The sequence below is a fragment of the Passer domesticus genome, chromosome 10, assembly GCF_036417665.1.
Source record: "Passer domesticus isolate bPasDom1 chromosome 10, bPasDom1.hap1, whole genome shotgun sequence".
In the NCBI taxonomy this organism is placed as follows: Eukaryota; Metazoa; Chordata; class Aves; order Passeriformes; family Passeridae; genus Passer; species Passer domesticus.
In genome coordinates this window covers 22,589,507-22,607,284 of record NC_087483.1, presented here as the reverse complement: position 1 = coordinate 22,607,284, position 17,778 = coordinate 22,589,507, and the positions used below count along the sequence as shown (strand labels likewise).

Below are 17,778 nucleotides of genomic sequence, written 5' to 3'. Positions count from 1 at the left end.
ATAATGATTTGTGCAATGGCCTAGACAGAGGACAGAAATCAAGAATCAATTTAAGCAGTAAATGTAGAACAGTCCCACCTAACATCATCATAATGTCTCCACCACAGGGTAATTACATGAACAGAACCCCATTGATTTTCCCTGCAAATCTGATGTCTTTTCTTCTGCTACATTCTCTGGTGTTTGTCTGTCAAATCAAAACATATCCTGACAGAAGAAAAACATCCAGATGAGAAGCAACTGTGATGAAGTAGCCAATTGTGGTGCTTGTGCATAAATGATAAATGAAATTCTGTGAATACTTTACATAGAGAAGTAGGTTCCATAGAAACATAGAACTTAAGAATGTGTGTAGGTGGGTTACCCAGTATGTGTGAAAGTCAGGGACTCCTTTAGATAATGTAAAATTTCAGTGATATTTTGTCCATGCCTGGTCCCAACTCAGCCTTCTCTCTGATGGGTCTTTTCTTGTCAGGGGCCACAAGACTTACCTGAAAGACCTTTAGAGAGAAAGGTGTGTTGGATCACGTGATACCACTTATCAACTAATTTTTGCTGTTTGAAAATTAATTGTTATGGTGACCTGTCATCCTATAATTCTTGTAAAGGTATTGTTCTTCAACAAATTTTGTGGAAAATTCAGCTATGTTGCAAGATATAAACAGAAGTAAATTTTGTTATAGCTGTAGCATGGTCATGATTTGAACTTATGTAGGCCATAAGAAAAACAGTGCTCAAGCAACAAATAGTTCTAAATCTTGCTTTGGAACCTTTTCCTGGTGGTGTTGTTGAGCTAAAAAATGTTGAGCACAAAATCTGTGTAACTGAGTCTTCTGACAGAAGAGAATGCATAGCTGGGGAGGGAAGGTAATTTCCTTGCAGGTAATTTCCATAGCATTTTCTGCCAAATCCACAATAGTAAGGCTTGAGAAGGGTACCAGCTTGTCCAAATAGAGGCTTGTACAGTGTCAAGATACCAAAGTGAGCTCTGAATTACAGATACTCTGTTTTGAGTCAGAAACAGCTTTCTTTTTCCTTAGTTCCAAGATGAAAAAAGGAATTATATGTAAAATGGCTTGTAAAAATGCTTCCTTTTGATACAATCTTTTAGAAACTAGAGCACAGAATGACCTGATGCCAACCACTAGTAGTCCTGTTGTGGAAAATGGCTACTATTCCTGTCCAGTTAAGTCAGCCATGTCATCTTCTGCCCCTTTTTACACTACATGCTCTACACACCCGGTGTTAATGGTAGTGGTAAAAATCTGGAGGAAAGACAGGCAGCTGCTCATTAGTTCTTCACTTAAAGAAGCCAAGAACCACTCTTGACAGATGACTATTAGTTCCATTCCTTCATTCCCCAACACCCAGAACAACTTTGAGAGAACATATCAGAGCTTTCCTGAAGCCATTGGCAAGGCTTATCTTCCTGATTCCCGCTGGTCAAAATGCCTAAAACTAAGGCCTGATATTTCTTTTTCAGACAAGCCCAAAAAAGTGCTCTGTAGAGTCCATTGCCAGAACAAAATCTGCATAATCAGACCAGAAATGTGGCTCCTCACAAGCCTGTGATGATGATATTGTCCTTAGTCATATTGCTCCTTGACCTGGTAATTAACAATGATTAAAAGCTCTTGTTTTCTGCAAGAATCAGTGTTAGTTTGCAGCTTGGAAGGATCAAACCATTAGTTCATTCAGAAATGAACACAATACTGAGATTATAGCAAGTGTATGTACAGGACTGGTACTTACTGAAAGTTGAACCACTCAAATGGGTAACACAGGATGCTCTCAAACTCATGGTCTCCTGCAGACCCAGTTTTAAGGTCTTCTTAATTAGTGATTACAGAAGACTGTAAGAGATAAAAACCAACCAAGGATCTAAAGGCTACCAAGAAAACATACAAGTGAGAAGCCTGACATGAAAATAAGTATGTAAAATGATATAGACTGTACCAGTAAGAAGCAAGAAGCACATCAAGGAACCATTGTCAGGAACCCATGAAGAACTGGAAAGTATTCTACAAAATGCACACTTTTGTCTTGGCATCACATGAATGCCTAGAGGGCCAGAAAAGAGGCCATGAGGTAGCAACAATCCAAGATACACCAAAGATCTTGGGCTTGTGAATCTTTGCCCTGGAGGTGAGCAGGGAGCTTTTGGAAAATACTGTCCCACAACACAAACACTACGGCTGTGAGCCATTAGACCCTTTGGCTGCAGGCTTTCCATGAGACTTCCAGAGTTAAGTTTCTTCCAAAACATCTACCTTCTGAAGCTTAACAACAACAAATCTTTTTATAAAATGTGCTACTTAAACACTAATTAAAGTAACTATTTGATGTAGTGAATATAAAAGCTCTGAGAAATAAAGCAATCTCATCTTCAGCAATGAGACATCAAAACCCTTGACACCAAAACAGCTTCATCCACAGATGATCATCAGTGAAAGTGTCATTCCATAAAACTTGTGAAAAGCAGATTGAATAAGGAAATAGCCCTCTTCCCTCCCACTTAAAATAATGCATTAATACAGTTACTGATGGCAAAGAGATGAGAAACAGAACCTAAGTATTAGAAACATACTAATATGCTCTGTACACTACAACAGCTTTCGAAAACCAAGCCCATTCACCTGCCTAAAGGAAGCAGATTCAGAGCATGTTAATATATTGACAACATCCATGGAACACTGCAAGTCTAAGCAGAACTGTCTTCCCTCAAGCTGCTGCTCTCATCCCAACCAATTTCATCTTTTCATTTTATTAAACAGACAATTAAACTGATGCTGAATTAACTCCCTTTTCTCTGTACCTGTCAATTCCTGTTGCTCTGAATCTCTAAAAGATGTGCATTAATTTTTTTTCCACCTAACTGCAAATTCAGAAAATCCTTCCTACGTGACTTCTAGTTCTCATTTTTCTAGGCTGAACTGTGCCTGGTTTATCCTAAATTATCCTGGTCTGTCCTCTGTCATTTGATATTCCAGCACTTTAGACCTCACAAACAAAAGCTTTTCACTTTCATTAGAGCATTATATACAACCATTACTCTCTTTAATCTCATAGTTCTCACTTAGTCACAGCTCCCTATTAATACTCCATGTATTGTGCATGTGTGAGAGGACTTAAACACAGCCCATAGGATGGGGCCTACATATTCTTCATGCCCTGCTCAACAGGAGAGCAAAACATCCCCACAACACCAACACAGCACATTCGTGTCCACGCACATACAGATGGGGGTTTGTGAGCGAGGAGGTGGAAAATTACCATCTCTGTGTCCACAGGGAAAGCAAAGGTTTCTGCTTCCCACCATCTACTGCAAAAGTAATAAAACATCTCAGGCTATCAAGACATATTATGAAATTACACCTTGTTAGTTAACAAGAAGCACAGTAAACTCAAGTCAAAAGAAAAAAAAAATAGTGTTTTATTAACTACCACACTGTTATAATACACTTTAAACGTACAATAAGGTAGCCTTTAAATTTGAGGTGGTTTTAAGAATAACAAATGAACAGATTTCCAAATGTTTGTAAATAGGTGAACTGCAGTAATTATTGTTGTACATTTTTTGAAAATGATATAGCACTTACAGACTGGCTATATAACTTCATTTTGTACATTTTCTATAATTGAAAATATAAACAGTAATTAAAAAATAAAAAGAAAATTCAGCATAATAAAAAACATATATGTTTATCAGTTAAATGTACTGGATACATACAATTTTTAAGGGAAGAAGCAAAAAAGGAAAGATGGCTGATATTTAAATGCAGATTGACTAACCAAAAACTAAACAACAAACAAACAAAAACCTCATAACCCCCCTACTTCACTATGACTATATCCATATGTTTGGGAGTACTGTCAATATGGAAGTGATTTTTCTTTTGTATTTGCATATGTTATATTTTACTGGTAATTTACATGATGGCTTTTAAGGCCCTGGCATACAGATGTTTTTTTGGAAAAAGATTTGATAAAAATCACTGCTGAGACGCAATACACCTTATTTTTGGTCCTCCAATGTTCAAAAGAAGGGATATACTTCACTATAACATCTGCCTTACCACCCAAATGCTTCAACCTATACATATTTATTTTTCTTAACATTTTAAGCTTTTTAAACATTGGTTATATTGCCCACCTTGGTTATTGAAAGAATATTAACAAGACATCATTTTGGCAAATTAAATCTTAAACATGGCTTTTCAATAGGATTTAAAAGGTGACTATCCCTAGAGTTCCATGTTAAAATGTAGTTTGCAAAATCTTACAAGAGTAATGCTTAAAATATTGTACATAGTTAACCTAATTAAAATAATTAGCTTCAAAATGACAAGTTGATGAGCTAAGTAAAGCCTACACTATGTAACATTTGCTTGGAAACTTGATTTGTCAGTTATGCATAATAAAAATTCCAGTCATCAAGAAAATTACAAAATTTCTTTTATCATAATGTGATTTCTTTTCACCCATCAACTTCTTTTATCTTACAATAGATAAATACCAACATGTTCTCATTTTTTTTACACTAAACCACACAGGATTGATGCATTTGGTTAGACTACCATTTCCATCGTTAAATTCTTTTTTTTTGTTTTTTTAATATAACTTGGTAAAATTTCTTCTCTTCTAGATTCCAAAAGTACCTACAAAACCCATGCAATTTTACCATTTTAATATACTATGGAATATCATACAAAGTAAGGCATTTCAGTGTCATGTATAACCAAGTTACTGTCAATCCAAAAATTTTTGCACATCAATAAAAAGATATCTAAGAACTTAGGAACAATATTCTTCTCACTACTGTATAAAAATAACCACAATTAATAGGTATCTTGTGTAATATTTACTCCATTGTCTCGTTTCCCGAAACTGTGACAAGCTGTAAAGGTATTTCAGTGTTGGTAAGAATATCCTGATTGCTGGTGCCAGATGTATTAACAGTTCCTATTCCTGAAACAGAACCTTGTTGAATATTTGCAAGGATAAGTGTTGTTCCTCCTGCAGTAATCAAAGTATCATCAGATGTTGCTTCTACTGATGCCAGCACTGTACTGCTAGAGTGAATACCTTTTTTATTCTGATGTGTTTTAATGTGTTTGGCAAGATGGTCACTTCTCATAAAGCGTTTTGAACATTCTGGACAGACAAATTTCTTCTCACCTGTCAAAGAAAGAAAAAAATATTCAAGAACACTAAAAATTAAACTTAATTCTTTTTAGAGTCAGAATTCTAACAAGAATTATACTGAGGAAGAAAGTGATTGAACATGATAAACTTTTGTGCTACGTTTCTTGACACCCATACAAATCCCATTCAATTAATATAAGAACTGATTTAATTTTCTGTGTGTCACCAAGTTTGGGGAGATCTTTCAGGCATGCTAGAGAATACAGCCATCTCATATTCTCAGGCTGCTAAGTTTCACTGCAATTACTGCTAATAAATAACTTCTAGGAGGAGAACAAAACCTACCAAATGATGGACAGAGAAGACTGTATGACCTGTAGCAGAATCACACTTGACACTGACACACAAGATCATAGGGTAATTCAGGTTTGAAAGGACCTCTGAATGTCTGTGGTCTGATCTCTTTCTAAGCAGTCACCTATGAGATCGGATCTGGTTGCTGAGGAATTTATCCAGTTTTCTTGAAAACCTTTAAGCATGGAGACTGCAGGAAACCTATAGGCATCCTCTTCCAGTGCCTCGCTATCCCCACAATTAAAAACCTTTTATTTATAGCTGTTCTGAACCCTTCTTATTTCAACATACATCTGCTGTCTATTATCCTTCAACCAATACACCATCATCAGGGAAAGTACCTGCCTTCTTAAGGATGGCCTTTTTGCAGGCAACTAGAGAATTACTACTAAGCTCCCCCCTGCCATTACTGTTCTCTTTCTGCATCTGAATCCTACAGTCTTTCCTCATAAGGCAAATGTTCCAGCTTCCTGATCTTCTTGGTCACTCATTAGTGAACTCAATCCTGTCATCAGTGGCTGAAAACTAGATGCCATATTCCAGATGCAGTCTAACCAGAAGAAGGGAATCATCCCTGTGATCAGGGCTCTTGCTTCTGTTAATAGAGCTCTGGGTGTTGCTGCTGCTGGTCTTTGACCATGTTCCACTTGTCTACCAAGACACCTGGGTACTTGTCGGAAGAGTTGTTTCCAACCTCTCCATGCTTAGCCTGTGTTATCCTAAGTGTTCATTCCATCCCAGGTGCAGTACTTTGTGACTATTCTTGCTGAATTTCCTAGGATACCTGTTAACCCATTCCTTCAGCCTGCATGCCTCTGAATGCATCCCAAGTGCATTGACTGGTCACCCCAGTTTGGGGTCGTCCACAAACTTAAGAAGGTTAACAGAAGAAGTCTGTTGATTCCTCCAGGTCAATAATAAAAATCTTACAAGAGGCCAAAGGATAGATCCCTGCAGTTCTCTCCTTTTTAATGGTAGGCAGGTACACTAGGAGCTATTAACCACACCCTCTGAACTGGATCATTCAACTCGCCTTTTTTAAAAAACCATCAGCCTGTCCATCCAGACAAACTGTAACGTACCAGCTTGGATTTAGTATCCAAAATGTCTACACAAAAGCACAGCATTAACAACATGGAATGTTTTTCACAGACATCCAAAGACATTTTTCTAAGCAATGTAAATGCTGATAAACACAAAAATTATTTATATATGGGTTTTTCAAATATTCTGATTTTAAAAGGCAAACATCCTGTTGAATGCAAGTATGAATTTAGTTTGTAATAAAACAGATAAAACAGACAACAGATTTTAAACTAACTGCTCCTTAATAAAGTGGAATAACTACATTAATTTCTTTGTGTTAGATAAAAGGAGAAATGTGAACCTGAAGTTCCTAACTGGTGGTCTAACCATGAAACTAAAAGGTGTAGAATGATGCACCATCACATGTTTTTCTTTGATTTTAGGAGTGATATCTAATCCCTAGGCCACCTAGCCCTCTTTTTCTCTTATTGAAGTTTTAAGATATAAAAAGAGTTATAATCTGGTTCAAACAAATGAAATGCATTGCTGAGCCTGAATCAAAGTATTCTGATTAAGCTATGTTAAACATTAGCTTAAATATCAGTTCTGAATGAAGACGTGTGTGTTTTATCTCCTCAGACCTACCAAAGATTCCAAAGTGTATAGATAAGATTTAGCTGATTTAGGAAAAATCACATTGCCTTAAAACCAATCCAATTCAAAGATCTGTTCTCCTCTTAAAAGTTATTTATCCTAGCTCAGTCCACAGCACTCCTTTAGTGAAATACAGCAGAATCAAAGACTGGAAACCTGTGTGCGTTCTTCGGTGTCGCTGGAGCTCATCGCTGCGAGTGAACCTCTTGCCACAGAACATCCAGTTACAAACAAATGGACGCTCTCCAGAATGCCAGCGGAGATGAGCTCTCAAATGTGAGGTCTTCCCATATACTTTGCCACATCCTGGTATGTGACAAATGTGTTGCTTCTTTTTTCCCAAGTTGGAGCCTCTGTTTAAAAAAGAAAAAAGAAAAGAGAGAGAGAAGTTACTAATTCTAATACATTCCTCCTAAATACTGGTCATATACATACATGAGGCTACACATACCACAACAGATCTGCAAACCAACCCGAGAAACTTCATGTTCTTGTTTCAAAAACTGGATTCCAGAACACTCCATAAGGAGCTGGAAATAAATTCTATAATGCTATCCCAGCTCCACAGAAAACTACAAATTCAGTTGTGTGTGAAATATATGTGACAGAAGCATAATCTCTAAGAAGCATACATGTATATGAAGTTGGAAATACAGTTATTACAGCAGTTTGTGCCACTTTGATGTTGAAGTGTCCATATTTTACATTTCTCACAGTTTCAGGCTTTTACCATATCAAAGATAGTTTTGGCAAAGAAAAACACAAATTACTGCAACTGCCAAAATGGACACTGGAGATTTTGGCAACTGGGTAGAGAACAGATGGGACTTTTGGCATCTTGGGGAAACCTGAGAATCAGTCTGAGATTTGAAGACAAGCATACTAACCTGAATGCTTTCACTAAAAGAGGTGGAAGATGATCTTGCTGACATTTAAACAAATTCCTTGGTTTTTCAGTTAAAAAAAAGAAATCCATCACAATGAAGACAGAATTCACAGATCATATAATCCAGACTAAACTTGATGCTTATTTTAAGATGCTGTCTCACCAAAATGGCAGGTGATCAGGGGAAGCACCTGATACAACAGACTTTTTTTTTAATCAAATCACAAGAGATAGACCCAGAGAAAGAGATCAGTCTGGCCAGTGCAGGGTATCATGATTGATTTTTGCCAATTTAAGTGCTTGCTACTGCCGAAAGGGGCACTTGAGGGAATAGGTCTGGCTGACAACACAGCTATATGAATGGAAAATGCTGGTACAAGGGAGGAGATTGGAAACTGCAGCCAGGCATCATGCCACCTTATTCATCAGCAACATTAACTTAGAACACCTTAAGTGGATTCTGAAATCACAGTCTTGGGTGCTCCATCATCCATGACTGATTATACAATTTTCAGCCGCCTCCCCATGAAAAGTTTTCTCTTTAAACTGTGTGCTTTAGCTTCTGGTTTACATCTAACAAAGGTTCAGGTTAAAGTGTGTACACGCTTCAAGGAGCTAGCAATTGCCACAAGCATTTCTGAACATGCAAAAAAAGGAACTCACTCTAAAACTTCACAGTGTCTAAAGGGGATTCCAACCTAATCACATATGTACCTAAAACATTACAGACAGTCTAGAAAAGTAAGGAGAAAAAATCCCATTAAGTCCTTGGAAATGTTTCTACGAATTCTCAATATAGAGCAATCTTCATAGTGCTTCATTAGTCATTTCATCTCAGAAGATAAAAACATCACCTGCACCTACTAATTATTTGTCATGACAAATACAAGTTTTGATTTCAGAACTAATTGAATGGAAGCAGAAGCAGAGTCCAGAAGGCTTTTGATCCTGTTGCAGCAGGAGAATCATCTAAGGACTTTACCCTCACATCTTCTCCAAATAAACTCCAGTGTCTTCCCTTCCACAGTAATTACAAGTATTTTGTTACTTGGCATGATATAGTACACAAATTGGATGAAATAACATCAAAATTCCTTCAGAATAATGTTAATATTCCTATGTCAATCATTTGAAATGGCTTCATTGCACCTCTAGTCTAGACTGAAGGAAACCAAGGTTTAACTCGTGGTCATTACTGTGCACAGGTGATACAGAACACGCAATTCCAACCACCTCATCTAACTGCTGACAGAATTCCTTAGCACACTCCAAAGTTCCAAGTGAGGGGGCAGTTAAAGATCCACAGAATGAAACTCACAAGATTACTGTGAATTAGCATCTAAGTGTATTTACTCTATACAACTTCATATGGGCACCTGCATGTTTGCTTCATGTGTGCTCTAAACTAAGAGGATACAAGGCAAATTCTATCTGGACACTTTGCAGCTGTGACAGTCTGGCACTATGCCCTAACACATGATGCTAAGAGCCCTTCTTGCTGCACTGGCCAATAGCCATCATCACTGAATAGATGTATATGACTCCAGCCTACCCCTTGAGTGGAGTCTAAAAAATATTAATATTAAAGTATTTCCACAGTACATTTTAGCTTTACAAAGACTGGATATGACGTTTCTCAATAACCAGGCAGACTGCCACAGTTTCAGCAGGAAACACCTTCATCCACTGGAAACTGGACTTTATATTCAGCAGTATTTCCAGCAATAACATTAAGTATTTCAAGGGTAAACCACACACTTTTTAATTATTTGAAGAATGTGGTTTTTAGGGTTACACACCTGCAGTGGTACTCAGAAGCACAGCTCCTCTATATATCAGACAGTACTAGTTATATCTCAATGTAATTCCAGATGTAATTGTTAGGGGGGTGAAATCTCTAGGTGTAACCTAGAGGAGACTAAATTTCTCCTTAACTTCAGACACCTTAACTATAAGCCTAATACATTCTGTTTGGAAACAGAGTCATCCTTTGAGATGTGTATCTCTCTGTCCACTTGCTTATTCCCTATTTATTATATAAGCTTGGGGTAAAAGGTGTTAATTAACAAATCTAATACATCATCTTCTTTCTTTCCTACCTTCCCTCCCACCAAGTAAAGCAAATGATAATAGCGGCTTCCTACTTCACAAAAATGGTACAAATCTGAAGATTGCAATGCAGTTCAATTCCAAAAGCCAACAAGAAAAACCAGAAAGAACTTCTCACCTCGCCTCTGAATCCAGAAAATAGAAAATGCAGCAAGAAATACCAAAAGCAACACTATATGACAGATGAAATTATGTGAAGCCATTTTCCCTTTCCTTCTCTATTCAGAGCATAGGAGCTCAGTTTTAATTGAGTGAAACATTATTCAGTTTTTCACACTGATTTAAAGTACTTTCCTTGTTTTAGTAGTTACATGTTATTTCTGTACTACGTTAAATACAAAATTATTCATTTCTCCAGGGCTTTTTTTCCTCATCATAGGTACTGACAACATTCACTCGCAGTCTCTAAGCAGCTCACAAACATTAATGGCTTTATCATCTTAATATTATAGTATGGTGAACCTGAACTGGTACAATCACTTTGTACCTCCATCTAGGAGGTAGAAAGAGATTAAGGCCAAAATTGTGAAAAACCCACCAGTTTGAGGCATCAAGTTTAATGTACTAGAAGCATATTTTCTCAGAGTACCCTAGATGTGTTAAAGTTCTTCACGGGAAGGAACTCAGTACTTCTGCAGAGGAGAAGGTGGGGTATATAGACCTACACCTCCAAAATTTCAGAGCCCTGTTGCTGCAGTCCTGTGTCTCGTTTCCTAAACACCTCCCAATTGCTGCAATAAGTGAAGCAGGTGACAATCATTACACAGCCCTGATGGCTCAGTATCAGCCATCCCATCCATCAAATGGCACTGATGCCATATGAAAAAAATAGTATCCAGTTAAGTAATTAGAAACCAAGTGATAATGTATATGCACAAGGAATTAAGTTCAAGTTGCCCAGGATATCTTAACTAAGCACTCGCCCAGTTTTAAATTTTGCAAATTGAACATAATTTTAAGAATTATGAATGCTATCTGAAAGAATTTACAAAAGCAAATGTCTTATCATCTGAAACTCTGCAAATCATCAGCAGAGTTAAAAGACTAATCAAAACTCAGAATTCCAGCACTAGGGATAAACAAGTAACTCTAGCAGCTATGGAACATTAACACTCAAATATTCTTTCAACTGGGCTTATTTCCTTCTCCTAAACTCTAAAGGACTTCTGCATTCTGGTGGGAAAGTTAATCTAGCAACTGTAAGCACTTTCACTCTTTTCTGTTTCCCCACCATTGTCTCCTTCATTATCCCGTTTCTATTCCACTTCTAATTCTTCTCACATCCTGACTCCTTGTCCTACTTTTCCTAGTTACTTTGTATGTTTGATGTGTCCAGGCCTTTCTTTACAGGGAATTTCAGATTCTCATCCATCTTAACTCTGTTGTAGCTCTTAACTCTTTCCCAAAAACCGCATATCTGAGTTTTCAGTCAGACTACACCCTTCTCCAGACTTCCCAAATGATCTCTCAAAAAGATTCTCTCTTGGGCTGAAACTTGAAAATTTCATTTCATTTCATTTCATAGCAACTCCACTCAGAAGGACAAGGATTTTACAGTACAGATTTCTAAATTAAACCACTGTAGTTTGGAATAGAGCATGAGGAATATTTAACACCTGTTAAATCTCTGTTTTCTAAGAGCACATGCAGTGCAAATCACATTTTCAAAGTTTTCTCCTGAAATGAAGCAAATCTCAATCCAGGGTGTACTTTGGGCAGATTTTCACAGCAGAGAAGTTCACCAAGAACTTAGAAATGTCTGTGACATGTTCCAGTGAGCTACAAACAGAAATTTAACAAGAGGAATCTGATGGACAAAGATGCTGGATTACACACAGATATCATCACCACCTTTGCTGGTGATGTAAGTGTATCAGAGTCTTTTTCTCTTCAACACACTTAAAACTTACTTGGCATGGCTGCCTGAGATATTACCTCCCTGTGCCTGCAAGGCAGGTATCTAGAATATGCACCAAGAACTGACAAGAGACTTGGTAAGAGTCAGCCTGTGCTATTAGAACTCAGTGCCACTGGACACTGACAGGTTCTTTAAAGACATTTTAGTGATTTACACCATAGTTCCCAAACAAATAAAGTTCTCCATTTTAGTGAAGAAACTGTTATCAAATTGGACAAATTTTAGCATATTGGAAAAAAGCCCCTGCACAATTCTCTCAAGCACAAACACAACTAAATATTTCCACTTTTGAAAGGCAGCTTATTACCCTTCCCCTTTCATATCCATAATCAAGGCATTCAAAATTAAGTGTTTGGAAGTAGAATAAAATCTTCCGAACAACAACAAAAAAAAGTAATCTTTTAATGAGATGCACAATAATAAAGCATAGGTTCCAGTGCAACACTGAAGTTTAATGAATTGGAACTCAGTACCTCTTTGTTAGTCAAGTCTCAATAATTGTGACTGAAAACAGCTCAAAATTTGCTATTTAGAAATATTATACAAATCTTGTTATATTACAAAAACCTTGTTTTTCCTAAGAAACCAGTGAATAAGAAAACTAGGAAAACTGTATTTTTGTAACACTCTAAAGCAATTAAACTGTGGAAAACTGCTCAATCACTGAGGAAATGCAGGAACACAGGATTTAATCAAGTTCTTGGCATATGATAGGAAGCCAATCACAGATGTGCATATTGCAAAATATTTAATTTTCATATTTTTAGGGCAATATTCTATCCCCCTCACTTGTACTAGGTGACATCTAACTCCACATTTTTTCAACTAATCTCAAAGGAGTAACTCCAAAAGGGTGGAATAATCTGCTTTTTCATCTGCAAACCCCAAAATGGAAGTGGTAGTCCTTTATTGCATAAACTCCTTTGAATAAGCCTGTAGTTTCCTCTCACTGCAGACAACTGCTGTTAACAAAAGCTCATTTTTCCTTGCCCATTATCCATTTTTCATCATTACATGTGTGATATGGCACTGAACTTGACATACCTTCCACCACCTTCTTTGCAGTTGGGACATGTACATGCTACTCGTCGCAGCCTTTTTCCCTCCTGATGTGGTTGGTCCCCTTCCTCATCTACCACCTGTACTCTCAAATGTGTTAGATCATTAGTATTCAGTGTAGAATCACCACTGAGCTGCCACTCATCTGGATCAGGATCCTCTTCTTTAATCCTAATATCTGGGGAAAAGAACAAACACAGATCTGTAAGTAGCCCATTAAATAGACAGAAAGGAAACCATAATGATCAAATCTTTTTATTCTTGAGAGCACTACGCCAGTCAAAAGTCAACATCCTTAAGTGCATTCTGACATTGTTTCTGTGCCCTTGTAACCTGTATTTAAAAGTTTATCTTACTATACATTTCAAAGCTGAAGATAAGCTATAACACAGCATTATAGTTTAAGTTTGAACTGTTCTTGGTGAGGAATGCTGTCAATAGGAGAATATTGCTTGAAACATGGGAAAAACTGAGGAACAAGAGGTTGGACAGATGTAGAAGAAAATGTAAACACATGTTTCAAATGATCCTGAGTAGCCATTTCTATTTCCACAGCATTTCTGAATTAGTGTCGCATGTAGTAGCAACAGCCTTCTCCTCAGGGGTCTTCAGAAGGTTTTAGTATGCACAGAGATATATAAAGTAATGTGAGAGATCAATCTAATAAAAGGTTTTCACCCGAGAAAGACCAAGATAACCTAAGGAAAACAAACAAATTAATGGTTTTGTTCCATTCCCTCTTTTCACCTGAAATTTATGTCTTCTACATAACACATAGAAAACATTTAGGGAAGAATGTTATTCAGCATTAGACAGAGATAAACAACAGATTAGCCACATCAGTGTTTTGATATACCAGTAGTCAAAATAGCTCTTAGCAGTTTTCTGCATGCAAAAAGGCCTCCTAGTTATTCCTTATAGGATGGACATTTGCAAGTATGTGTACCTTCTTCCTGCAGAGCATTCATTCAATCTAATCCAAGAATTAATTACAGTGTCATAACAACAACTGTTTTAACAAATTTACATTTTAATAGGAACATCTTCCCCTCAAACACTATTGTGCATTCCCAGTGGACTCCCAAGTCTGGATTCCAAAAAAAGACAATTTGTATGTATCATTTTAGAATGCTGAACCCCAGCCCCTTCTTTGGTTCAGCAGAGTAGTTTACTTTGCATTTTTTCTGTGAAAATGATTAGCCACTAGCACAAACTAATAAGCAAACCTACATAATGTAGGATTTGGTTTGTTTGTTTGTTTTAAGCTTCAATCTTTCTGGACACATTCAAGAGACTGCTTTTCCAGCAAAACTAACCCAATTATCACATAGATTTTTATCCTTAAACACTGAAAGTTTAACTGAGCATTGTGGCCCCTCTTAAGTTCTTTCTGGAAGTCAGTGCATCAGCCATCATATCTTTGTAATGAAGAGAAAGCTGCAGATTACCTGATAAAACATAAGAAAAACTGTGCTGGGTCATATGATGAAGAGTATCCTGTCCCAGCAGAGATCAGGAAAGAAACCAATAACAAAATACATAAAGAGTAATAGTTACCTGGTCTACCTTCAAAATCATCTCTAGTATTCATCTGTTTAAAGGATATTGCTACACAAAAATTTGCTAGATGCTAACAGAGTCTCAGCCCAGTCATCCCCAACAGCAGTTTGCCTTTCTTTTCACACATATAACCATATGCAGGACTGTCTGCACCCTACATCACTCATGTAACTACAGTTGAAGTAATTCTCTAGGAAATCACTGTATTGGGAAGAGAACGCCAGGTCAAAACCATGGAACTCTAGAATATTTTCTGGTTTGGCTGCAAAAGCCAGTGTGAAAAATTAAGTTTGCATGAATGGGATAGGGTCTGAGCTGTGGAAATCCAGGAGCAAGCACAGTCACATCTGCTGATTTTTCACACACATGGTACTACTGTGATAAGCTTGCCCAAAGTCACCTGCACATCTCTGCTGTTACCATCACAAGTTCACAATTTCAGACAGCACCACAATAAATATCTTTCATGAGAAGACCTAGAAAACCTGTGGCAACTTCTGGTCTTCTATATGAGCTTTTGCTACCAAATTAAGTTATTTTCTGAGATAACTTCAGAAAATAACTTAAAAAATAACTTCATTATCTGTATGTTATATAAAACATTTGTTTCATATAAGCAAACATTAAACCACTATAAAACAAAGTTTATAGAATTATCTTTCAAATAACTACTAAGTAAACTAATACATTTTAGAGCAACTTTAGAAAAAAGCAGAAGCCTGATTCACTCTTGCACAAAAGGGCACATAAATACAGCAAGGCTGCCAGCACAGGCCAATGCAAGTCTCCAACCAGTTCTTTAGGACTGTGTGTTACACATTATACTCAAAATTCTTTTACCAATCAAATGTAGCACAACATGTACACTGTATAAATTCTTGCTTTATTTAAAATAACAATTAAAATACTATTAATAAAATAACACACAGTTTTAAGAAGGTAATTTCATTATGATCTCCCTAACAATGGAAAGTAGCATACAGTGTCCATGCAAAGTGAGAAGCTGAATCCAGTTAAGACTGCATACATATACTTCAAAAGAGAAATGCAAAGACAAATGGGACAAATTAGGGTATGGATCTGTGCTCCCAAGACCCAAGTCCACTACTGAAGTCAAACATTCTCCTATTACACTGACCTCCCAAAGTCACACTCTAATAATAGAGATACACATAAGAGTAGAAGCATCTCCAAAAGTCTATTACTGCAAGCCAGTATCCATGACTTTCTACCTTCTGTGCAATGTCTGTTCCACTTTACAAACTTTTGTCATGAGTTCCTTCCACTTTTTCATTAGTATCTCTCTATTCCCAGGTTCTCCCAATCACCACCATTACTGCAGCAGCAGAGACTTATAACAGTTCTATAAAGATAGATACATAATTGGGAAACTTACTTGGACATAAAAAAAAGCAGGGCAGTCAAAACATACCTAACAGTTGAGGATACTGGAGAAGACAACAATTTGCATAGATATAGAATAGTTTATAGCATTATTCTAAAAAATGCACAACTGAAATGAAGACAAAGTAGTACTATGGTTTTTATTTTGTGTTGTGCTTTCTGGTTATCTTGGTATGGCAGAAAGTGTAGCTATTGCTTTAGTTATTCATCAGAAGGACTACCTTCCACTCCTGGCACACAGGAAAGTACAATACAAACTGGCAATTTACAGACAGGACTTTTTAATACTTATCTATACAGACTATATTTTAAACAAAACACAATTAGAAGAAATATCAATACATCAAGTGTTTAAACAGCCTCACCAGGAGTAGTACAGCAGAGAGTGAACTGCATCAAAACCCACAATGAATGTGATTGCCTCAAATGAGGCCCTCAGAACCAATGAGTCTGTTGCTCTCCAAGTAGGTTTTTACATTATTTCAAGAGATAAGGTTAAAATTCCACCAGTATTTTTGGAAGGAGGAGAGAGGGCCACTCGTGAAGCTGTTGAAAGGGCAAACCATGGAGAAGAGCTAGACATTAAGTGTTCTCCAATGCAATGGTATTTGAGATTATGAAAATCACACAGATACCAGAGACTACATTTCTCCATAGTGTTCTTCTAGATGTGCTCTATTCTAATTCAGCCTCAACTGAGACAATTTACATAAACTCTGTGAAAAAAGAGGCTTAAAAGAATAATAATCCCTAAAGTCATGGCAAGTTGACGCAAACATTAGCAAATTTGAGGCAACTTTTGTCTTCTATCAATTAAATACAGGCTAAATAAAGGTTACATTTTCTTCATTAGTCTTTTATTTCCATGCTTTCAAATTTCTATATGCCCTTACTTTTAAATTCAAGACTTAGTTCTAGGTAAGTATCAAGGGGAATTTTAGACAAAGATATTGTTGCAAACTGCCAACAGATGCTGAAAAACTTATATTGTGTTCAAGCTCTGCTTCCTGTCTAGTGTGCTAGATTTGGTTTAGGTTTGGCTTTTCCGAGATGGAAACTGGGATCTTGGTGAATAATTCCGATCCAGTGGTAGTATTTCATAGTCATAGAAAGCCCAGAGCTGGCTACAACACGGAACAAGATTGAGTGTATTTGGCAAACAAAACCAATACGCAAGAGATTTGTTTGAAGTGCTTCAGAGAAGAATAACTAAACTGACAGGATGAAACAATGCAGATGGAAATGCAGTTTAAACTATTCTTGAGTACATGGGAACTATAATCTAGTGTGGAGAAAAATACTGTTGCCCACTGATATTGCCAAGTCATTTACCCACTTCTCCAGGTATCAGATGAATGCATCAATTAATCTTCACATTATGTCTTGTCTGTTTCAACCAGGACTTCAGAACATGCTATTTTCTTCATCTATGGAAAAAGTTTTTAGTTTGCCCAAGAGCCACAGAAACAGGGGTAAACTGAGAAGGGAAGAGGATGCAGATTTTTTAATGTATCTGCCTTTACAGAATGTCACAAAGCTACACTTAGTATTACATTGTAACAGTCTGAAAAATGCGAGCTTCTAGTTCAGCTGCTTTTCCTAGATGCTGAAAGCCACCCAGCCCTTCCACCCAGCCAAGGTTTACAAGCTCCTGATCTGAAAC

The 17,778-nt window shown here is 37.0% G+C and overlaps 1 protein-coding gene across 2 annotated transcripts in view; it reads right to left on the bottom strand.

Moving 5' to 3' along the window:
- Positions 1 to 3,409: 3,409 nt before the first annotated feature.
- The window catches only part of SP3 (Sp3 transcription factor), a 34,049-nt gene continuing 19,680 nt past the window's right edge, over positions 3,410 to 17,778 (bottom strand). For both annotated transcript variants that reach the window (XM_064434410.1, XM_064434411.1), the window contains 3 exons: positions 13,137 to 13,329; positions 7,336 to 7,532; positions 3,410 to 5,178 (listed from right to left, as the gene is read on the bottom strand). In XM_064434410.1, the coding sequence (XP_064290480.1) occupies positions 4,862 to 5,178; positions 7,336 to 7,532; positions 13,137 to 13,329 (707 nt within the window). In that variant the 3' untranslated portion in view covers positions 3,410 to 4,861. The remainder of the gene's footprint in view (positions 5,179 to 7,335; positions 7,533 to 13,136; positions 13,330 to 17,778) is intronic.